Genomic DNA, 24,280 nt, shown 5'->3' on the forward strand with positions numbered 1-24,280 from the left:
GCTGTGGACCGTAAGATGCTGTGTTTAATAGACTACCTGCTGCTTCTTCCACGGGCGTCTGTGTCCGAGAAGAAGAGGAACAAGGAAACCACCATCCTCTAGACACACCATATGTTCTGTCCGAGGGTTTAAAGGTTCCATCCGATGCCCGCGGAGCGGAGAGATTGCAGCAACGGCGCGAATAGAGGCGCGCAGATGCAGCTGCCGCTGGCTGGCTACATGATCCTCCATCGCCATACGTCACACCAGACTGTGGCCGCAGAGACGCGTGTGTCTCGCCAGACGCGCGTTGCGTCCCGTCAAAATTAAGTGGAACCAAAGACGTCTCAGAGTTTGTTTACGCCTGGTGCCAGAGAGTGCGCCGGGATGGCGATTCCACCGCACCACCGTCCACAGCTGATTACCCGATCCTAGGAGCCCTCTCCGAGTGAAGCAAGAAAAACGGGGCCAATGGAAACACCAAACACGTGTTCGGTGGTGCGAAGAATCCCAGCCATTCGACGCAAGATGCGTTCCTGGCGCATCCGTGGTACACCAAACATGGCGCAGGCTCTAAAAATAGTTCACCTTTGTGCTCCATTACGGAGTTCCGTCCAATTTCCAGACACTGGTGCATTACGATGCGGAGACGAAGATCACGATCGCAGCAAGCAACCCTAATTCTGGTGAACGCAAAGATCCCTCGCGGCCTGATAAACCTGCACAGTAAGTCGAATCGGTTGGGTGTGGTTCTTGGCCCGGTTGAAACCCCGTTGTGAATTCCTTCAGCAGAGAAGGCAGCGGGAAACATATTTCCCACATTTCCAGTTGATCAGCCAAGCTTGAAGGGAAGATATAAATTTTTCCATTTCACTTCTGCCTCCGGCCGGCCTCCCTGTGGAGAGTTCTCCATCGGCGTCTGGTGGGGTTTTCATTCGGAACCAGGTGCACAGAAGCGAGTTCCTTTATGCTGCGAGCGTTCCGAAAGGGTTTTTGTGGAAAGCACCAACCCGAGACCCCAACACGGGATTCGTTTTGGACCAAATTTACACAAGACTTTAATACCAACAGACCCCCCCCCCCCCATATTTATGGGGCGGACACAACCCGACGAACACATGTCCCTTGCGGAACGCCACTTATTTATGGACAGTTCCTGTGCCAACTCCAACGTCCACGATAGGCGCCGGGATGGACACACAGGGCGCGTGCGATAAACAAGTCATATTTTTCGCTTTACGCCCCTCTTAATGACGTTGGATTCGCGGTGATTCCGACGACGCTGCCGACTGCCGCAGACGGGGCGTATTTTACGATCCGGACACGCATCGCGCGGAGGACTTTCCCATCCAGGAGCTACTTTAAGTGTCACTGTGCTCCTGTCGCCGCTGGGGGATTGCGTAACAGAGCGTGCCATTGGCCCATGCTGTTGAGGCTTCGTTTCCGGTTGACAAAAAAGGCTCGCAGGCGCATTTGCTGATAGGATTCCCGCGAGTTGAAAATTATGAAAATTAAGTTGAATCGCGGGCACTGGCAAAATGGCAAAGCCCAATTAGAGCGACGAACTATATTTATTCGCCTCGAAGCGGTCCCACCACCAGCACACCGTCGTGTAATTAGTGCGCTCGTCCTCCCGTCCTATCTCTCGGGTCCTCTTCAGTTCTGTTTAGGGACCGAGCGAAGTCCGAAAAAAAACGTGGTTCCTTCATTTCTATGCCTCTCTATCCGTGAGCATCCCTTTTGCAGTGCGCCATCATGGTACACGTATTTCGGTTGTCTATTTTCAAACCGCTCGAAGGGGGAAAACGACTCGTTCCGGGGCCTTTAGAGAGAGCCCTAGCATTGAATGCTTTCATCATGATTATGCTGCTTCGCGTGTACCCGGGGAGAGGAGGAACGAGAACCTTAGGGTGGAACGCGGCGCCGATTCGCAGCACACTGCGTTCAGCCAAGCGCAAAGGTGCGAGCGGCCGGGGCCAACGGACTCGCTACCGGAGCGCGAACAACGAACTTGTGTCACTCGACGCGGCGGGCGCTGCTGAAACAATAAGGAAATTATACGAAAGTACGAACAGCGATGTGCATAAAATGAAAATAAAAGAAACAAAATAAAGAAGAAGCTACCTTGCACCGATAATAAATCCTGAGATACAGATAATCATCTTGGCGGTCTACAAAGCACACACAGTGAGGGGTTCACAAACACAAAGCAGGGCACACTTGTGGAATTTCTTAACTCTCTTCACTTTTGACAAATAATAGTTCAAGACGCTCTAGCTCTCTCTCTCTCTCTCTCTGTCTATTGTTTCTTGGACGCTGCTTCTATCTACTGTGGCAAACAACGAAAAAACAAGGAAAGCTTTCAATAAATTACAATCACTGAGGCGCAATAGCACAACAATGTTTACCAAAACAAAACACTTTCAAAAGCTACATAAAAAACGGGGCTACAATAAGCGACAACACACACAGGAGTAGTAGCCATAGCAAAGCACATGGCTGCGGCGGCTTCTGGTCTAATTATGGGTGGCAACAACAGAGTAGGCTTTTTGCGTGGTGCGAGAGACAGAGACGGCGAGTGACAAAATGCACGCACGCACGCACGCACAGAGTCACAGAGTGAGAGAATTTTGGTCCTTTTTCCCGTCTCAGACGGCGACGGCGACGAGGTTTTACTTTCGTTGATTTCGTTCGCCCCGTCGTCTGGAGAAGAGACACGGAGGACGAGACTCCTTTGCATGTGCGCACTCGAGCATTGTGTGCGGGCGTGCGTGCGTGTCGCGTCTGTGCGTATGCGCGGCTGGGTGGTGGGTGGCGGGTGGGTGCAGCAGGCTGGGACGAAAATCAATACTTTAGTATCTGAAATAGCAACATCTCCTCAGCGGCTGCTGCGGTCCGTTGACGGCTGTCTCGTGGGTACGCGATGGTGCTGGCGTGGACGGAGGGGTCGCGGCCCGGTGGCACGGCTCCCCCAAACGGATGGATGGATGGATGGTGTGTCTCACTCACTCACTACCCCGCACAAACACAGTCACGCACACTCCTTTAATGGTTCGCTGCCTTTCGCTTCATTGTTGAATATCCTTTTCAGAGAACGTCAGTCGGAGTCGATGACGTCGGCGGTTGCGCTGGGTCCGACGGGTCTCTCTCTCGCTACTCGAAGGCTACTACGATATCCTTCGCACAGTTGTGGGTTACACAACACACCACAGCACCAGCCAAGCACCGGAAGGACTCGCTAGGAGTCGTTCTTTTATTTTTAGCTTCACCGAAAGCAGCTCATTAACTTTGGTATGCAAATTGCGGACAACTCCGCGTCGGGATCGATCCGTACCGGCCCCGAATTATTACACGGGGAGGTGGTGGTAGTGTTCCTGTCACCCAGAAGTCGCGTGCAAAGAAAGTATGAAACAGCACACACGAAGGAAGAAGGGTGCCTTACACTTTATCCTTGCGCCCACCGACGTACGACATTTTACGCACGAATTAGCACGCGGAGGGTGGAAAAGGGGGTCACGGTGGGCCCGGGACCAACGAACGAACGAACGAACGCCTTTGTGGCGGAGCACAACACAACGACGACGCGCGCACAACGTTACGTCTTGAGCTGGGACCGGCGGCTGGAAAACGAGTGACTGGCCGAAACAAGAAGTCGGTCCCGCGATCCGGTTCTCCGGTCGCTGCGACGCCCGATCGCGTGCCGATTGCCAGACCCGAAGCGCTCCGTAGCGAGTGTGCGTGCCTCGCGGTGTAAGAGTGTGCGTGAAGGACACCCCAAAAAGGAGCGCAAAAAAGGAAGTGCGCGTGTGGCACTCACACCACCACCACCGGAGGACCTTTTATGCGAAGAACAGCCTCGAAGAAAGGGTGGAAAAACGGAGCAAGCGAGAAACCGGCCACCGGTGAAAAACCAAAACAGAGAGAGCCGCCTGTGAGTGCGAGAGAGAGAGAGAGAGCGAGAGAGAGAGAGTGGAAAGCCAGACAAAGAACCCAGCAACGCACACCCGTCTCTCTAGGCAACGGCAGGGGGATCCCCCCCCGGACAGGCTCTCTCTCTCTCTCTCTCTCTTTCTACGGTTGTGAAGCATTTTCGTGAATTCTATCGATTTTACACCAATGTGAACTTTGGGTTTATTTTGACCAACAAATGAGCTACGGCCGATTTAGGATCGTCGCGTCCGTCGTCGGCCCATTTCATAACACACCCGGACCACCCTCGGCCCCCCACATGGAACGACCTATAATTGGAAGCGCGCGCGGTGCTGGGCCCATCGAAAGGAAAATCCAGGGGCTCCGCCAACAACCGAGACCAGGTTAAATACTTTCTCCAAACCCAACGCGTGTATTCCGTGTGTTGCATAACCGCACACATACAGTGGCGTGTAGTGACCACAACAATGTAGGGAACTAGCGACATGTGAAGCGACTTGCCTATTATGCATGAGGCAGCGCCTTCGCGTTCCTGTGCACTTTTTTCCGTGGCGGTGAGCTCTTAGCCGGATTAGTTCCGATGCTTATGACCCTTGATTGGCCTGTGGGGGTGGAGGGGGCGCATGGATCATTTCACTTGCAAATGGGGACTCCACGACGTACATCGAACAGGAACTCCTAGAAGCCGGAACGGAGCAACAGCCGCCCCGGGGAAGATATATTGATATCGGCGTTGGCGGGGTTCCGTGCGATAACATACAAAGTGCAGCCGTTTTTCCGGTTGTCCGGAAGGCCACAGGGTTTAAGGCGCCATAAATCAATGAGCAATAATTTTCTGCTCGAATCGAGAACCTTCTAAAAATATTTTTCTTAAGGTTTAGCCAATTTTTCGAACCACAGACGAGAGGCAGAAGAGGGTCAAGAACCGTGGAGGGACACAAAATTGCTGCATAATCTGCCTGATGTGCGAAACACGTCCAAATGACACAATCGTGCCGACGTCCGACGAGAGCCGCAAGGTGAGACAGCAAAAACGCTTAAAAGGTATATCTTAAAGGACGTGCCGGCGGCCACGGCCCCTGGAGAACGTGGTTGGCTAGCAGCCAATTGAGGTGCCTTGCGTTGGGTCCGGAATTACCTCGCTGATAGTGCCCCATCTCTTGGAGAACGGGACCGCTACATGTAATTCTTAGCGCCGCAAGACATCTTCGGCCCAAGAAGATGAGAAGACGGTGGTGGCCAATTGCCGTTTTTCCATGCGACTTCGGTCCAGATGCGCATTTTACAAAACCGGGAGAAAAAGGGCACCAGACGGCGTCGTCGTCGACCGGGGGCCGTATCTTGCCCGGTGATGGTATTAATCCACGGCAAACCACCCAACACACGTCCTCGTGGCGTCTGCTGATAGTGCTGCTTGGGTTCGTCCTCTGAGACCAGGACTTGGACATAGGAAGGGCCGCGCGCCAGTGACAGGGCCCCTTCGTCATGGGATCTTAATGGCTGAGAGGCTGCTCTGGCTCTTGACTACCGTGGCGTCGTGTGCGCTCCATCATAAGTAGCGTGGGTTGCTCGGAAAAGGGCGTCGTTGGGCCCCCGATGGGCGAAGCAATGGACTAATAATGGCCGCCCATCAGGAGCAGCACAGCGAGAGAGAGAGAGAGAGAGAGAGAGATGGTAATTGAAAGAGCGGAGTAAATTATGCGAAAACATAAACGGTCTGCTGATTGTGTGTCCGGGGGACGTAGGCCCCCGGACACACAGGCCGTAGGGCACATTAGCACCAGAATACAAAACAATCGACACCGCGGAGAAAGCGGTCGAGTCTAGGTGCTAGTAATCCTTCGCTCACGATTACGATCGATCGACTTCTGGTGTTCGTCCCTCGCCCGAGCCAATTCGGGGACACCAAATAATGTTTACCCGTTTCTCATCAATTCTCAAAAAATATTATTATTTGTATGCGCGCCGGAGGCCGTATCCTGGCATAAAACCGGGAATCGGGGAAAATAGGCACATCGTACGCTGCGATTTTGAGGAAATGAAAGACGCCTGGCGTCGGGCGTCGTCGTAAAAGCAAACATCCCTCCGGAGCGGAAATCCTTCACAACTTGCCGGAGGCCGCCTTATTGATTCGACACGACACGATGGGAGGGAACTCGAGTTTGCACACCGAAAGGCGAGCGAGTCAAAGACCTTTTTCGATGGTTCTAGAGGATGCCGCAGGAACCCATATACACGCAAGCACCTATTGGTCTCCCCCTTCACGTCGATGCTCTAATTTGTGGGTTGTCGATACGGATAAGGGTGGTCCGATTGGGGGAGAAAAATATGGCCAAAGGTCGTCAATAATCAGAGGCTACCGAACGGAAAGGACCGTTTTTTCTAAGCGAATCGCGAATCGATAGCCCCGAATAGTCACGTCGGTTCAATGTCTCGAAAATAGCTCCCTCTGTGAGTCGTCTTCAACACGAGATCCGGCATTGCGGACCAGGTCCCTTCGTGGCTTTCTCCAGAGGGGACTCCGGCTTTTGACATATTGCCGGCACTCTCGCTTGGGGATAACTGCCAAAAACCATTCCATCGTCACCTCCCCAAACTGGGTGACTCTGGGAGCACTGATCCCCCCCGTGGCGGCGGGGGCCAGAATCAGGAATTGTTTTTATGGTTTAAAGTTATTTTATGCGGCATTTTGCTGTCCGCCCCGTCCTGAGTGTGCCTGTGAGAGGAATATCTTATGGCCTCCCCCCGGAATAACGCTGGCTACTTCCTGTGTCCCGCGGGAGGCAGAAAGCATTTAAAAGTTTTGCATCGCAACACGACACCGCATCGGCCCCTTTTTGTTTGCTGCCCCCCTTCGGTGGGGCCAGCAACTCGGGGTTTTTTGGAGCGATAAGAGCGAGTGGCAAAATAAAAATACTTGGAATATTGAATCTGCATTCTCCGACGGCGACGGCGAACCGATTCGAAGCACGGTGAACACAATGTTCGGCTTTTATCCGGTAACTCCTCGCGTAACACATCTCCCGGAAGCCGTTTGTTGGCCACAGTATCCGGGCGTAAGGACGAGACGAAGTAAGACTTTTAATTGCTGCGGTCATTAGGGGATAAACTTTCGCCGTCTTTTCCGTTAAGTAGCGAACCGAAAATCAGTGATCCATCAAACCGTGGCGTGGGTCTCGGTTTCGTGCCGTTTGATGCTGAGACGACGAGGACGTGGAAAGGGATCCCAAGCGATCGCGGAATGTAATTTACGTAATTGGGGGACAAGCAGAACTTTGTTACCAAACTTCTCGAAATGACATCTCTCGAAAGGACCAGGGAGTTTGTTGATAAATACCTGCAAAGAGAAAGAAATAGGGATAAATTAGTAATCTATTAAATGAATAACAGAAAAGACTTTAAAAAAAGGCACAAGCAAGATGACTACAAATATTGACATGCCGGTGAAGGTCGGAACCCTGTGGCGTGGGGTGCCTAATTGCAGCATCAGCTCCGACTTTGCGCTCTGTGTGTGGCGGCCACAGAACGTACACAACCCAAGTACCCGTTCCCTCCGTTCGGCGACATGGTGGTGCGCATAAATTACAATTCCAAAACGGACCTCCGATTTGCATCCCTCCGGCACAATCTGTTACCACTTCTCGGCCGGGCTATGATTTAGAGATCAATTCGAATGCGTGTCTAAGAGAATTCCTCTGAAAAAATCGGAATATGCTATACCGACCCAACCAACCCCAGAGGTCACATAACTCCGGCGTGTCCGGCGTAGAGGATGTTCGACTTCACAGCGGGACAGCACCAGCAGTCGAAGGAAAGCAACACGCGATTTGGGTGGTCTCGGAGGCCTTTTACGCGGAACGCAGGCCACGAACCGGGTGGACGATGCAGAGGCGCTGTTAATGATGATGAGCATCATGAGATGCTGTCCAGACGATTAAGATAGGCCACTCTCTGCCTCTGCTTATTGCCATGATTTTATTGAAAGAATCACAACGAATGAATCTTCATCGCTTCAGGGATCGCTGCCTGATCCGTTGGGTTCGAGAGGAGCGCGCCTTGAGTTATGATGGCCGGGCGACAAGATAATTATTCCACGGGGTATCCGTGCTACTCGGCGACAAGGACACGGCATGTCAATACTAGGCTAACCATTTTGAAAATATTCGGATCATCGTCGAAAAATGTAGCCGTAAGCTTAATTGATTTAAAAAAATGTAGCTTTAAGACTCCGGGGTCCGGATTGTCCGGATTTCTGGTGTGTCCCTTAGTCACCAGAAACCGACGATTAATCATCCGTTGGCCGTGGAGCATGCTCATGGCAGGCCAATGGCTCTCCTCCTAGTTGTCCTTTAAGAGAGCCACAACAATCCCGGCCCCGAAAAAGTTCGGAATAATGTCCCGGAACTAAGCGTCCAATAAATCCTTTGGCGATTTTTTTTGCCGAAGGCCAAGCCTCTTCGAAGGGATCGAGCAAACGGTCGCTCCATGTCCATGTCGGGACATGCCGAATTGCATCAGCACACTGCTGCGCAGTTCCCGAGCGAACGAAAGAATGCAAAGCGAGAGTCTGCAATTTGATACGCCCTGCGACCGACCGCTCGGCCATTAAAGTGTCACTCTGCATGTCCGGCTGCAACAGCGGAGGGCGGAAGCGTCATATCCTCCGGGCCCAGGGAACAAACAAACCGACCGCCGCCGCCGTCGAAACATGTGTTTAGCGAGTGGGAACCGATCGGGCGACTGAAGATCGGCTCTCCCGGATCGAGCAGGTTCAAACAATAAAATGCTCTAATTAATTGTTTCTGCGTTGATTGTGCGGGGCCACACACTGTGGGAACGTCGATCGATGGCCCCGAAGGCTACACACGAAAGCATCACAAGAGGACACATCTCGAAACGCATCCTTTTTTTTGGGGTCACGCGATCGGAAAGATAACGAAAACCCGGAAGAACTCCGGGTCAGGGCGCCATCGATGCGCCAGGACGATTCCCAAGAGACAGACAGAGAGAGAGCGCAAAAGGACATTCAGGCGCCGACCGAGATGGCTCCGTTGGGAGAATCCTTGCTATTACTTTCCCCGGGAAACGACCAAAAACCCTCGCTGGACCCCGTGTGCAGTGGACGCTCACGTATCGTGCATTAAATCCGCTCTTTCCCTGTCTGTAGATCCCAAAAATCAAAGGGCCCGGGCCCTCGGTAAAATCTTATAAATTATTACGATCGCAATTTATGTGCGTTCCGGTGGCCGTCTCCGTCGGTAGCCCCTGATGGGTAAAGGATTGGGGCGGTACGAGCTCGGGTCCTTCGGATCTAGGGAAAGGATAAAAAATTAAACTGAGAAATAATGGCCCCGCGTTGATATTGGTGAATCCTCGGAGTTGGGTCGAAATATGACCGGATTATAAGGACCGTCCTCCAGCAGACTGATGAATGGCGGACGGTGTGTTCGTCGAAGGTGTTCCAAACCAAAGTCTCCGTAATCTGTGGAGATTGTGGAAGCCTTTTCAAGACGGAAAATCACGGTCTTTCAGCTTTCCCGGCTTTGGATCCGGCTTTGCCATTCAGCCGGAAGTGTTGGAACTCCTTTTGCGCGACGTCGACGCAACATGGTGACCGTCCGGACCGGCCAACATCCGAAGATCAGTTCCACAAACTTCAGGGGTCAATATTTGCATTCGAACGCGATGTTGCGGATGGCGTGGGTTCCCCGTCGTCGAAAGGACTCCAAAGGATGACCGCCTGTGTACGATTTATGGCCACCGCTGCTGGAGTGCGATGTTTGGCTTTCTATTTGCGTCATTTTTTGCGATGGAACGGAGGCGTTTGGAGGCCGATGGGCCATGACAACAACTACGATGCGGTGTCCTGGAACCTGTGGCCGTTCGGTTATTTTTAGCAAAAAAGTATGTCGATACCACCGAGAAAGAGCATCGCTCGCCGCTTCAGAGTTTGAGTCTGTCGATGGAGCGAAATCGATGCCGTTTCCGGCTGCCGGCTGCATCGTGGTCCGGAACTCCCAGATCCTTTTTTAATGAAAAACACAGCAGTAGACAACGGAGCGCTCTCGACAGAGTGAGTGAAATGCGTTTGATTAGATCAAATATTTGCCGAATCCTCTCAAGTGGCGAACAATTATCCTCTGGGAGAATGTTTCTTCTCATCTTTTGCCGCCGATGGCCCTTCACTAAACCAAATAGCAAACTTCAGCCAACATCTAAGGACCTTCCCATGTCCTGCAGGCAGTCCACAGAGGAATCGAATCGAGCGTAAAAATGTGCATTCCTGGGTTCCTGGGTGCATTGGTTCTGGCCTGGTCTGGTGTGTTTGATGTTGGTCGGTCGATCCCTGTTTTTCGGTTTGCTACCGAATCCTGGCGGGATTCAGGTTTTAGGCAGAACGACCTCTCAGGTTGATTGAATTTTGGGCCAAGGAAGAGTTCTGCTTCGAAAAGTCTCACCAAAGGTGGTGTATGTAAATAATGTGGGAATGAGCCGCTTAAGCCGCCGGGAAAGGTCACCGTAATTTGGCATGAAATTGGTCGATCCGATTGCCGGGAAAAAGTAATTAAAGTAACGATTGGTACACCATCGATCGTCACACGCTCCGTATCCGATTACCGGGGTTTCGGGACTAAAAGTGTGATCGCCGCCTCACATCAAAAGACTCGCTTTCCTTTCCCCTTTTATTTGATCACTTCACGGGTTTAACCGCGTATTTAACTCGCGTAGGGATCAATATTTAAACGCGGCCCACGTTGGGAAGCTACTCTCAACAAGTTTGCTTCTAAGAAGTCTTCCACTTCGTCGTCAGCAAATCAAAACAGACACAAATCCAAGAAAATTCGGCGGACGAATAGTCCTCCAAAGAGGAACCATCGAAGGACCGCACCATCTGCCGTTTCGATCATCTGTTGCCCCGAGTCTCGGCTTACCGATCTCCGTCTGGAAACAAATATCGACACACGACACAAGCAGCATCGTAGAATCGTCGCCCCGAAATCCGGGAACGACTTATCGAAAGTGGCCCAATACTGAAGAGATTGAAACAAACAAAACGGAAAGTATGCGGGGACAGGGACGTTGAAACAGTCGTCGCAAGTTGTTAAAATAAATGCTTCTTGCAAAAGCCCAAAAGTCTTACTTTAAAAGGCATTGATGGCGATGGCGAAAAGAACCCATTTCAAAACGGAAAACGGCACACAATTGGGATTCGCACAGCCACCGGAGCACAGCGTAACGGTTGCGGGTGCTGCTTCCAGTTTGGCTAGGCCCGACGACGAAGGTATTTCCTGGTGCTGATTGAGTTGCATAAAAAGCGGCACAGGGCACGACGAAAGTGCAGCCAAGCGTGTGGAGCATCGCAAGTAAACACCAGAAAAGCTGCCATCGTCGCCGCCGTTGCACGGGAGGAGTTTATCCTTTTGGATTATGGTCCATTGTTGTACCGTCGGGAATGCGGACTTTGTTGCGACGGCGTTAGGAATCGAGCAGCAAATAGCAAATTCGTAGAAAAGGAGCTCCGAGGGAGCTAAATAATCTTCTTCGATTCTTCCGGAGGTTTGGAATTGAAGCGACAAAACGAAGCTTTAAATAGTTTCACCTTTCATGCCTTTAAAAACCCGATTCTCAACCGCTTGCATCGACGGCACTGCGAAAAGGTGCACCTGGCCGGAGCAGAAATCTCCGCCGTCGCGTGCATTAAAAATACGCGATCGCGATTTGAAGCAGAGCACTTCTGGCGAAGCACCTGCGCGCCAAGTTGCTACTTGTGCGATTCATTCCAATGCTGCGCCATCCTGAATGCCCTTTTCGCCCCAAAAGAAAGCGAGAGAGACCACGTCGTCGTCGTCGAAAATCCTTTCATTTATGGGTGTCGTTAAATCGCCGCACCGCGAGACAGGAGTCTTCGTGGAACACCTGGCACCTGGAACGGAGCGAAATCAAAAGTAATTCTCCCGATCGACGACGACGACGACGACAGGACAGCCACCACCTTCCTTTTTCTTGCGACGGGAGTGCGAGTGCTGGACGTAAAAAGATGATAATTATGTAAGCGATATCGTGGCTCGAAAGACACAGGCTCCCCAACGGCGACGACGAAGACGGCGATCGTTGGGTCCATAATCGAGTCGATCAACATGTAACGTCGATCGCAGCCGGCAGATGTTCACCGAATCCGAGCATCCGATTGGTGAGCCCCCAGTTCTTTTTTTGGCCCTTTTTGGCACACAGGTTTCCCGTGCGCCATAATTTGTACAATTTTGCTTTCGGCCCACGTTTGCGGACGCAAGGTGCTGGTGAAGAAATGGCTGCCCAAAGGGTCAAACTCGCCGAAGCGACACGGACACACAGCGTAATCCGATTCCTTACCCCGGTCACGATTAGCTTCGGGGCGGGAGGTTATTTCTGGTGCCGGCGACGCCAGGTGACGAGCGCGAACATCCTGCGCGATCCCCCAGCAGCAGTTAGGGGTCTTCGGAAAGGGACGAGTCTTTAGGCGAGCGTAGAGTTGCTTATGAAGGATCATCTTTGGGACGCAGCGAAGGTTGTCCTTCAATCGTTTGATTATGCAAATTGGGATCAAGGCTCGCCATCTGGCGTTAGCGAAGGATTTTTGGCATAATTTTCCAGTGTCAGCATAACAATAATCGATAATAATTAAACACATTTGTAAGTGAAAATTTGCCCATTTAAATTAGTTCAAGGTAACATTAAACAAGAAAACTACGCGAAAGACCCGACCGAGTTCCCGACAACCCATTAAAAGCCAAGCGAATCCGGAAACACGGGGTGACATTCGGAAAGTTGGCGCCGGAGTGCGCATTAGCATACATTAAGCACGGAACAAATAAACCACCGACGCCTGGGGACGCACTGATTGTGAGCTTCACTTCCAGGCGGCCGCTTCTGCGTTGGTTCTGCTTTGGACAGGGTGCCTAATTGATCACAAGCTATTTACAGAAGTCACCGTCGAAAACAACATCCAACCGGATGTCCGCTACTTCCTGCTTCGGCACATTGGCGCAGAGCTCTGCATACGTAATTCCGTACCAAGCCGCAGCAAACAGGCGCCCGTGTTGTTGGGCGGATGCTGCGCTATGCTCATTTTGGACGCCGGTTCGGCGAGAATGAAGAGCACACACAACTTGATGGTGAGGAGCTAGCGGACCTAGTTCGGACCTTCGATTCCGGGGTCCGACGCTTTAACAATGTGATGACGATGGGTTTTGCCTTTAACGACCAGTCAAACAGCTGCTGCTGCTGGCTCCAATCGAACGGTGATGGCGTCAAAAGCGATTTATTTAATATTTTAATTGCGCCTCGCGGTCCCGACAATCAAATCAATTTCTGTGTGATCTTGAAAACTTCCCAAAAAAAGACCCCAAAATTAACGATTCCGTTGTGTGGGTGAGCAGTCTCTTTACGACGGACGAAGCAAGGAAGGAAAGTAAAAGGACGAAGAAGGACAGTTGGCAGCTGCTTCGGTGCAGAAGACGGGGTTCTGGAAAGCTGACGGAATTGCCGGCCGGCGAGTGCGTGAAGCAGATTACTCACTTAAATTCGGGATAAACCTGTCCTGTGCAGCGAGAAGGAAAGAACCGAAAACAACGTCAGAAAATAGAATTCCGGCACGGATCCCGAAGAAGCGAGCACCGAAAAGGGAACTCGAAGTAATCCCTCGGTACGACGAAGACGAAGCAACCAAACGCCAGGTGCTGGTAGACGACCATCAAGTGAATTTCGTTTTTACAACGTTTTTTTATGCTGCTGTTGATCCTTCTTTCCGAGTCCTTTTGACACGGGGACCCGCGGTGAGCAAGGGACCTTTGAATTGCAAATCAAAACTCAGGTCTCGTGTCGTTCAATGAGCCTCACAACATCGGTGACAGAATGTCTCCAGCAGAAAGTGGGACTTTTCTGATTTTTCTTCCACGGCTCATTGGCCTTCACTTTAATACGCCAGCATGTGTTGCGATCATTAATCGACACCACGACCTGTGCTCATCTTTCGCACCCCGATGGGGATCAATTATGCAAATGGCGCATTAGAACCTGCCGAAGTGGCACCAAACTTCCGCTTCAGTTGACTTTAACGTGTGTGTCACACGCGCTTCATCGCGGTCACGGGCAGCAAGCAAAACAAAAGGCAACACTTTGCAAATTATGTTTAATGAGGTCCAAACAACTCTACTTCGTGTGGCGGAAATGACGGAGCGGTCCATCGTTTTTCGTTCCGCGGACAGCAGGTGCGTTTGAAGCAGGAACGAATTAAATTACTCGAATAATGCTCAAAGCAGAAGCCAACCACCATCGCACTATCGGGAAAAGGTGGTCATAAATCTTCTTTCATAACTGACGGTTAAACGTTTAAACAATAGTTCATGGGTTGGATGCTTCGGATGGTAATAATTACGTGTTTCAAAAATCCCACAAACGCAATGGGTAAAGCTCCTGTACATCGCTCCTGTGTATTACACATAAAAAATGAATTTAATCAAATCATATTCTTCAAAATAAAAATGTCCCCCTTTTTATCACAATTCCCCACTGTGCATCGGAGCGAATTGAAAAAAGCTCTGTTTACAGTGTACCCCGAGCTTTTATGATTTCAGTTTACGGTATAAGCTTTTGTGAGCTTTGGAGCTTCGTTCGAAGTGTTGCCAACAGTGGCGTATAGGTGGCGCTGCTGTCGCTTGGAAGCACGAAGTTCGACGGTACCGGGTCATATAAAAGCTTGGAAGCTAAAAATTACATTACTTTAAATAAAATAATAAACAATTTGTATACTTTTTCACCTGATCACCTCATCTGCTAATGGTTGCAAATTGATCAGTTCTGTATATTCAACAAGAAGTACCAAAATAGGTGTCCCCGGATGGAGGCAATAAAATGCTGACGATGAAGACAAACCGGAACGAGGCTGTTTCGTCGGAGCGACAAAAAAGAGACAAAAAAACGGCAAACATTTAACGCTCATCGCGAAACCCTTGGCAACAGAAGCGGATCCGCGGACCGAGCGCCGGAGAGTTGTTTCGTAAGCTCGTTTCGCTAAGGAGGACACAGCCGCGTCCGCGAAAACCGCTCAGCGCATGTGACCGATGCAAATAGGATGTGCCAGTTGTGACGCTGCGCCATAGCGTGGTCAAAAACGGCCAGTTATGTTGGCTGCACCTTGAGAGGATCATAACCTAACATGGCTCCCCTTGTTACGCGATAGGCGCAATTGGTCGTGGACCAATTAATATCGGTCGCCAGCGCAAAACTGATCGCGGCGCATCGTTACACACGCCAGATGGTGTTAACGAAATGGTTGCGCCCCACAAACCCCGTATGCGCAGCACTATCATTTGCATATCAGCCGGCGGCGGGTGTGGAAAACAAATCGCCACTGAATCAGAAAATTACTCTCACTGATTGCGGACTGATCGGACGGCGGCCGACGGCGATCGATGATCGGGCTTGGTGTTTAGCTGCTTATGCAAGAAGCGATCACACAGCGAAGGGTTACATTACAGCGCGGCCAATTGTGCCAAGCAATGATCGACGATTTGGGACACACTTTTTGTGTAGAATTCTATTTCGAAAGGATTTGAACGGGAAACGATCATCCACAAAAACGTATTTCCTGTTGAGTCGATTATTTATAATGGAACACCGATTAATCATTCCTTTCATTTATGCTTCTCTTCCTGAGCATGATACTCATAAAATCACTAATCAGCCCGCCGAGCGCCGTTCAAATGATATTTGGATGCTGTTACTCCATCATGATCATGTGATTGAAGAGAATCGAACGGTGGCCATTAATCGTTCAAATAAAACGGAAGCTAATCGCAACGTCCTCCTCCCGAGCCTTCCAAATTTTGCATGGGATAATCACGGTTCACGGTCACGACAATCACGTGAAGGCAACACGGGTTAGATGATGGCCACGATGATGAAGCTCTAACTAAATTGGCCAGCCTCCCTTCGGCGAGCGCATCTTCGACATGCTTGACCTTAATTTTTCGGCGGCGGTCGGCCAGCGGTTTGAAGGTGAACGATCGAAATCTGCCTTCCGGGGGCCATCACGAACAACTCTCAGTTTCTGATCCGAGAGTAGGAACCATCCGGCCACCGACAGTCGGGCACTGGGTTTCAGCATCCGGAGAGCATCTTCAGAGCACAGCCCCGCGGGATGATCGATTAAACGACGGAACAGGTTCGAGTGTAGCTTTCCTTTCGTTTCATCCGCGTTTTGTTTTGGTCCGCGCGGCGCACAGACTAAAAAAAGCAAAATCAATTTTTGGTAACGACCAACGGTGTGTGCATTATGGACACCCGGAGTGCTCGGCCTGGCCTAGCAGCGAAAATAGCCAGACGCTACGAAGCATCAACTTTTACGAAGAAAACAAGCATAAGAGAGTGCGCGCTCGGATCGGTTCCCGATCATCGGTTAAGTTGTTTTTTGTTCGGCCGATCGTTTTTAAAATTTCAGTTTCGCTTTCGACGCCTAAACGCAGCGGGGAAAACCAAGCGGTTCGTGGTGCGATTTTCTACTTTTTTCGAGCTCGCGTTTCCTGCCGGAGGTGGCCAGAGGTGGCGGCCACCAACAACGCTAGCGTTGTGAGAAAAACGGAATGCCGTCGCTGCCGCTGCTCCGCTATTATTATGTTTCGTATTTTCCATTTTACCAGCAGCAACATTCCGCAGCCGCGTGTGAGTATCAGCGAAAGTGAAACTTATTAAAACGCGGCGAGTTGCACGAGCAGCACACGAGATCGAAGCTGTGCTTAACAAATTTGGCCACATAGGCGAAAGCAACCCTCAGGCGGGGCGAGGGGCCCTTAAAGCCACTGCTGAAGCCTAAGCTTTTCACCTGCCTGATAACATACCGCAGACACCGGGGCCTCATTAGGACCAAATTTGAATGCCAAAACGCGGGGTGCTCAGAGCAGAATCATTATGCAAACGAGGCGAGAATCATATCCGCGTGATCCGCGCATTAGCGAAGCGAAAGTGTCCCACATGGAGAGTGACATATCTCGCGCCTGCCAAGAATTTATGAGGAAACTAACCGTTTCACTTTCCACAAAACCATCCCACAGAACATGAACTCCGGGTGGCCAACAAGTGTGTCATTGTTACTTCTCTTGTTTCACACCACAATCTCCGAGTGGGAATAATCCGTGCCATACATACAATTAGCATCATTCGCCGGTGGCAATTGGGGCTTTAGGAAATAATCACACAGCTCACCGGGCGATCGCGAGGCAGGAGATTTTGCATTTCTGCATCGCCGGGGCTTAAAGCAGCTGCGGAACCGGTAGAGGCCAGGACCACCGAGTAAGGTATGCAAATTGCCCAAGACGGTTCGAATCATCCGCGCCGGAATGCCGGAATCGGCACTACTACTGCGAGAGACTTCAACTAGGCGTCCGGCGGCGGCGAACCCCAGCCCGAGACGGTCCCGATTCATCACTCGCAAAGAAGCGCTAGAGGCTAGAGGCAAATCATCACACAGGATTACCAGCAAAGAGAGACCACCACAACCACGTGTCGACGGGCCCGATGATCAGCGGTTCGTTGCTGGCCAGTGGAATGCACTTACAGCCAACTCTTCCATTCAGCTCGCTTGCTCTTGTGATGTGGTGGTAGCAATTACCATTTGATATTTGACGTTTTCGCCCCGCTTTTTTCCATATTTTTATCCATCGCTCGTTGCGGCGTTTGAGTAATTGCACACATTACCGCCCCAATCGGTTATTTCAATAAGCGCGAAGGGCACGCAGGTAATATCCTGCTTGGAAGACTGGATAATAAGACGGGGGCCATGAAACGGGGGCCACCGGTTCCCGGTCGGCCTTGAACGTGGTGGCCACGTGCGCCACCTGCATCAACCGCGCTGAACTCATTTACGGTGCTGATAGTTTCTAGACCACGCGCTGGTTGCTCGCTGAAAGCTCCGCGATGGTCACAGTCTGTTCCACTCGAAGGACCCTAGCCTGGTTTAGTTGGACCACGTTCGAGGGCCCCATTTCAATAAGGGCACGCTGATCCATCCCCGATAGGTTTCGACAACAGCGACTCCCAATGAAGGTGTTGATTTCCAATTTAATTTTGTTCACATCGCCCTCCAGACGCATTTTCGCAGTTTTGCGGTTACCGTCACGTTATGACTTCATATTCCGTCGCCACCACCGACCAACCCGCAGCTTATCTGCGGTCGGCCCTGGCAGTAATACGTGCCCCCGCGCCCGCCGTGAATCTTCATCATCTTTCGTGTGAGCTCCGCTCAAGGTAAATAGCTGTGTGAGCCCCTTTACGTGTATGTTGCCGAGAGAAGCTTCGAGCTGCTGATGAGTCACTCCAACAATCGACTGGTCAATCGACGCGCAGCTGCTAGGCGATCTGGTAACGGCGTCAGAGTAGCGTGACTTCCGACGGCCGAAGGAAGTTAGTATCGTTGCGAAACGCGAACTGTCCTTCGGTCCGTCCGTCACCGTTGTCGGTTCGGAAATTCGGTTTAATTGAATGTTGAACGCGCAGCATCAATCTTTCGCGCCGCCCGGAGCTTTTCTAGCTCCGGCCCGAGTCCGCATCATCATAATGCTCCATGTCTTCCCCCGTGACCGATGTTGCGCGTAAAGCGAACAAATTGGTTTTGTTTCGTCTCCACAGCCCCATTTTGCGTAATCTTACCAAGGACACACCACAAGGGGTTTCGACGGACGGACTTCATTTTCTGGGCGATTGTTTTTGTAACAGCGCGACACGGGCACTTGTCGCTGGCCACGCGGACTGGTGACGGTCAAAGTCAAACGGTCTTCTCTATTAAGCGATGGAAAAAAACGCTTGTAGCTAATTAAAGAGAGGCGAGCAAGAAGACGCGACGGTAAGTGGTTGAACGATAATGATTAGAGCGGGAAGAAGAAAACAGTTAATTAATTTGTACTTGAGGTGGTTGGGAAAAGCAGGTGCCAGGTGATGTAAAAAGTCTTGCGGACTGGCCGTTGTTTGGCCATGAGGCAGAGAAGGCGCCTAATACCACCTTCCTAGTGGGAAGATTGGCGAAAAGAAGTCGGCACGGAGCTAGTGAAGGTGAATGGTGATCGTAATCAGTCCTGACACTCGCGAATTAACCGACCTTTTTATGCGCGCCCAACAAGCAAACGTCCTTCGGGCCCATTTTAAAGTCTCCGTGCGGCTGCGGCTTTATCAGGACCAGGAGTCGTGCCCTTTAGAGCAACGCAACAATAAAGCGATCAAGGCTAGGCGGTGGCGTGCGTGGTGTAGTAAGTAACTCGAATCCCCGTAACCCCGAGCGCCTTCACACTTCTTCACACCTTGCTTCATGATTAACCCCGCGCGAATGGCGAATTATCACTCCGTCTCCGGGCCGTCGAAGGCGCACACAGCCACGGACACAGCGCAGAGAGGTCGTGATAAAAGCCGTGAATGCCAATGTCACGTTCGTTTAGCGATGGCTGAAGTGAAACTCTAGACCCGGGCCGATTGGAGCACTGGAGTTCGCGATCGTTTCACCCCAGACATGAGGTGTGCCGGTTGGCCTAACTTCCACCGGGTCGACGAGAAAGCTTTGCTTTGGGGCTACGTGAAGAATTTTGATCAGTACTAAGGGGTTGTCGCATGTCGCACCGACGAACGAAAGTGAGTTTTTAGCTTTCATTTAACCCGAAAGCAGGACTCTGCATTTGGGGCTAGGGACTTAAATAAACAATCAAACATAATGGTGTACGATCACCGATCAGACTGCCTTCGCGGTGGGCAGCCCACCTGATTCGGGGCGGAACACAATGCAACAACCCCCACACTCGCTCTGACGGACCATTTAGGACCCCGAAGCATACTGAGGGGTGTTGTGCGTCCTTCATATTTAATAATCGTACGGGAGGGTAAAGTGATTTTATATCCACACAGCTGCAGCAGCAGCAGCCGATCGTGACACGATCGACAACTCCACACACCGAGAGAGCGCTGATACATTTTATTAATGCACCTCACAGATGATCTCCCGCGGGGCTGGCAAGCAAGGTGAGATCGGTAGGGCGTCCGATCGTGAGAATTGTTGGGATTTTATGACTGGTTATTTTTAGTCCGGCGAGCGAGTCTTAGAACTTGTACCGGGGACCCGTGCCTTACACGGCACACGGGAGCCCACGGAATTACCTCCGGATACACACCGCTCGGTCTCGCTCGGGGCAAAGTATTCGAAAGGTGCTCGTTGCTAATCCCGTTCGCGCGAGGTTCGATTTTATTACACCCGATTGTTGCCAGTAGCCAATCGCACTCGCCCAGGGGGGGAGTAGAGTAAATAATGGCCACACGCGACTAAGCGACCTTTCCCGACCGTCCCCGCCACGCCGTTCACAGCACAGGTTGTTGGTGTGCCCGACAAGGACAGTTACCGCGATCGCGCGGAGGACGTTTTATGTTTTAATTATAAGCCGTCGAGCGGGAGATTTGAGTGGATTTGAGGGAGATAAATTCAAAACGATGCTCCGATCGATCGGGAATTCAATGTGATGAGCATCAAATCCTACACTTTGTTGAACATGACTTTTTTTGCGGACAACGACGGTCCACGGTCTGGGAACGGAAATGTGCAATTTAGGTCCCGAGTTCAATCGGTTTAACATATCCCCGAGAGTCTGCTTCGGCAGAGATTGGGGCTGTGATTGTTCCGTGGCCGTAATTGGCGGTCATCGGAAGCACGAGAAGTTTGCCTGTCCCGAAACAAGGCCGAATGTTTTAAAATTAATCAATCAATACTTGGGGTTGGGACAGGGCAACGGAGAACCGAGCAGGGATCGATTTCCCACGCTAATGGGCGACACCAATCGATTGCCATCTACTAACGAGCCTCTCTCTCTCTCTCTCCCTGTGTGTCAGGCCGTTAAATGTTGAATTAATCGACGCATAATCTTGTGAGAGGGCCCTTGAAAACGGAGCTCCATGTAGCTAATTTATTCCATTTCATCATCATCATTATCGTCATCATCATCGATCACGGGGAGCAATCTGCACTCTGCACTTTGCACGGCAGGCCACGCCGGGTCATTTACGTAATCGACACAAATTTTCACCGGGCTCCGATGGTTCACTCTCCGATGGATCTTTCTCCACGCCGGGCCGGCCCTGGCGTCCTATGCTCATATCTATCATTAATCTGGGCAGCATTTTCCACCGAGCCCACCGAGCGAGCTGATTTCCCACCACGAGAGAGAGAGAGAGAGGGTGGTCCTTCCCGCATTTCAATTAGGTTCCCACGAATTTAGTGACTTGTTGCTGGCGACGGCCACACGGCGCTGTCCGTTAGTGGGCGCGATTTGTTAAACGCGTTTGTTTTTTTGCCACCGACTAATTTTTGGACAACAAGCAGAGGGGCTGAAAAAGAGACAATTACACTCTTCTCTGGAGGAAGATTGGATGATGCAACGGCTCCCGTTGCAATCCGAGAAGTGAACACGAAAATAGACAAAGAAAGAGAGAATATGATTATCGTATACTTTTGGCTAAAACCGAATCCATTATTTTCTTGGTATTTGACTAGGCTTAAATAGTTGTTGGCCAAACGGAATCAAATCGACCCATTTCTTAAAAGGATATCAAAATGGTTCTGGGCATTAGAAATGGTTCACATGTGGAAATATTGTACGGAAACGATCGTGGCCGTAACGTGGTTCTACTGTTCCAGGAAGGTTCTAGATGGTGGGACTTGCATGAAATCATTAATTATGAGTTGCTTTCTTGTGCCCAACCACTGAATTCAGAGCTCTCCTGTCAACAATTGGACCGTTTGAAGCTGGCGACACACATCTATAGTGACTTGCCAGAAACATTCCGGGAGCCTGGCTGGGATGTTTCAATGCATCCACCATAGAATTCCCGAGTAGAATTTGTCACCAATAAGAACAAAGACTCCTGTGACAGAGACATTACATAGTTGCTTTAAAAATGGCCTAACGGTCTGCCAGTGAACCGGGCAAAACCACGGGGCAGTTGCTACGGAGAATTCGGAGAAGTATTAACAGCTCAGCTCCGAGCTAACAACAATGGTATACTTTCCGTTTTCAATTTACACACCCAGAGGGCGGCCACTTTCGTAATCTAATTGGGCGAGAAAGACAAACCTTCCAAAAAGTGAACCCATTATCCCCGCTTTACTTATCGTGCCGTCATCGTGACAGGAATGGGAATCCGTCGCGTAATTACCTGAAAGGAGAAGAAACGAAACCGAAAGTTAATAATTGAGTCATTTCCCACGTCAACTTCACTGTCTTAGTGTCTCCCGGACCTAATCTGCTCCCCACCGCGTCCCCCCCTACAGGACCTCTGCCTCACCTGACTATGGTCGCGTGGTGACTGGTGTGCGTTTCCGTTTCCTTCTTCCGCCCCGAGTAGCTGACGACCGTTATCTGGCGCGTCTGGGTCCTCACGACCCGCCGCACCCGGCTCCTCCCGTCGCCCACCAGGACGATCGTGCGTTTTTTGCTGCCCCCACTGGCGTTACTGCCACTTCCGCCGGCCACATTACTGTCGCTCCCGTGGCTCAGGATACTGGACGTGTTGCTGTGGTGGTGTCCGTGGCCATTGTGGTTGTTGTTACTATCGCCACTGATCAGACTGCTGCTCTTCTCGGAGCTCCGACTTCCGCCGCCCACCGTCAGGCTGCTGTCGAGCTTCTCGCTCAGATCGTAGTATCCCCCGCTGCCACCACTACCCACTGCCCCCGACAGGAGGTGCTGGTGGGACGGGTAGTGCCGGTAGTACCTCTCCGAGGACGACGACGGTGAGCCACCGATGTTGGCGCCCACCGAGCCTCCGAACGCGTTCTGGTACTGAAGCTTCTCCCCGGCGTTGCCCTGCTGCAGGTGATGGTGGTGATGGTTCCGGGGCGAGGATCGGGACTTCCGCTCGCCACCGCCTTGATGGTGTTGGTGGTGGTGAGGCGAAGGCGAGTGATAGTGTCGATGGTGGCTCCGGTAGTGATGATGGTGGCCACCGGCACCGTGATGGTGCTGGTGATGATCCCCGTTCCGCGGGTGATACAACTCCGAGTCGAGCATCTTCTTCGGGGGGAGACACTTCACGCACACACTTACACTGGATGGATTCGTGGGTCCCTTTGTTTGGTGGCCCCTTTTCGGTGGTTCGAAAGGTTCGTTGAAAGTTCGTCAAGCACTCTACATGTTTCTACTTCGGATTTACGTTAACCTGCCGCGGGGATGTTGTGTCGGGAAAACTGTGGATCGAACACTCTCATTAGGATTTGACACTTCAAACTAGCACTTTGAATGTTTCCGTTTCGCCTCCGGACGATGACGAATTCCTGACGAAAGTCACAACACCGTGTGGGCTGCCACCCCCGAAAAGAACACTGTTTCCTACGGCCTACGGCCACCGTAAAGGCCAAACATTCTCAGACGATTACGTCGGCCATCAGAGTGACAGTACGCGGCAGGCAGCAAGAGGTTTTTGAATGTTCACTGAATGGCAATTCGGACCCCCGAGAAGTGCCAAAACCACATAGGGGAACATGGCTGGGAATTCCAATTCCTGGTCTCACTTCATCGGGTAGGTGGCACTAAAAATATGGTTTGAAGTCGTGTAGGCCGATTCGGGCACTCGACTCCATTCGTAACTCGGATCCGCCACTAATGACTGGCGCACGGCGCAGTCCGAAGTAACGTTTCCAAGAGTGGCCTCTGAAGGATGCGCCGTGGCGTGCCGCTTCAATTAGAATTCGCGTGCCTGACACGCAAGGCGCAATCAGCGCATCATAACGGAGCCTCCCGGTCTGGGGTGGTAATCAGGGCATGAGATCCCTCAGGTCAGTGCATTTGCTTCCCGCTGTAAATGTTACCGTTGAGGGCCCCCTCTCCCATTCTCTATTGGTTCTGAGTTCCTCTCGAAGCGATGTAATGGTGATGCCCATAATTGCACCGACAGAGAGAGAGATAGAATTGTAAACCTGCTGCGCGCTGCGCTGCGCGTGCTTGACGTGGCTGAATATTTAATTAGATTATCTGGGCGGCCGAGACGCGACGTCTTGGCAATGAGCAGAGGAGTCAGTCAGAATGGTTAGACCGCGCCATTAAATTAATGGTTTAAAAATATTCCCGCTGTTCGATTATCTAATCGTGGCCCTGAGATCGTCATCAGATCGGGCGGCATCGTGGCCCTTGATGGGCTTCACCGACGGATGGCGCATTATGCAACATGCGCGTGGAGCCTCCACTTTATGTCCCCGGAATTCAACCCGGAGGCTGCCCGCTGCTCGTACGAAAAGGAAAGCCCATCCCGCACGTTTTATGAGGCTGTAAACTGGGCGGGCTACGGAATGCTTTTACGAGTCCCGCCGCCTATC

The 24,280-nt window shown here is 51.4% G+C and overlaps 1 protein-coding gene across 1 annotated transcript in view; it reads right to left on the bottom strand.

Annotated features, from left to right (window-relative positions):
• LOC131206510 (uncharacterized) overlaps window positions 1-22,979 on the bottom strand; it is a 38,484-nt gene extending 15,505 nt beyond the window's left edge. Inside the window, exon 1 of the mRNA XM_058199088.1 lies at window positions 22,255-22,979. Within this exon, the coding sequence (XP_058055071.1) occupies window positions 22,255-22,979 (725 nt within the window). The remainder of the gene's footprint in view (window positions 1-22,254) is intronic.
• Between the last annotated feature and the right edge of the window lie 1,301 nt (window positions 22,980-24,280).

This window comes from Anopheles bellator, chromosome 1, assembly GCF_943735745.2.
Source record: "Anopheles bellator chromosome 1, idAnoBellAS_SP24_06.2, whole genome shotgun sequence".
Taxonomy (NCBI): domain Eukaryota; kingdom Metazoa; phylum Arthropoda; class Insecta; order Diptera; family Culicidae; genus Anopheles; species Anopheles bellator.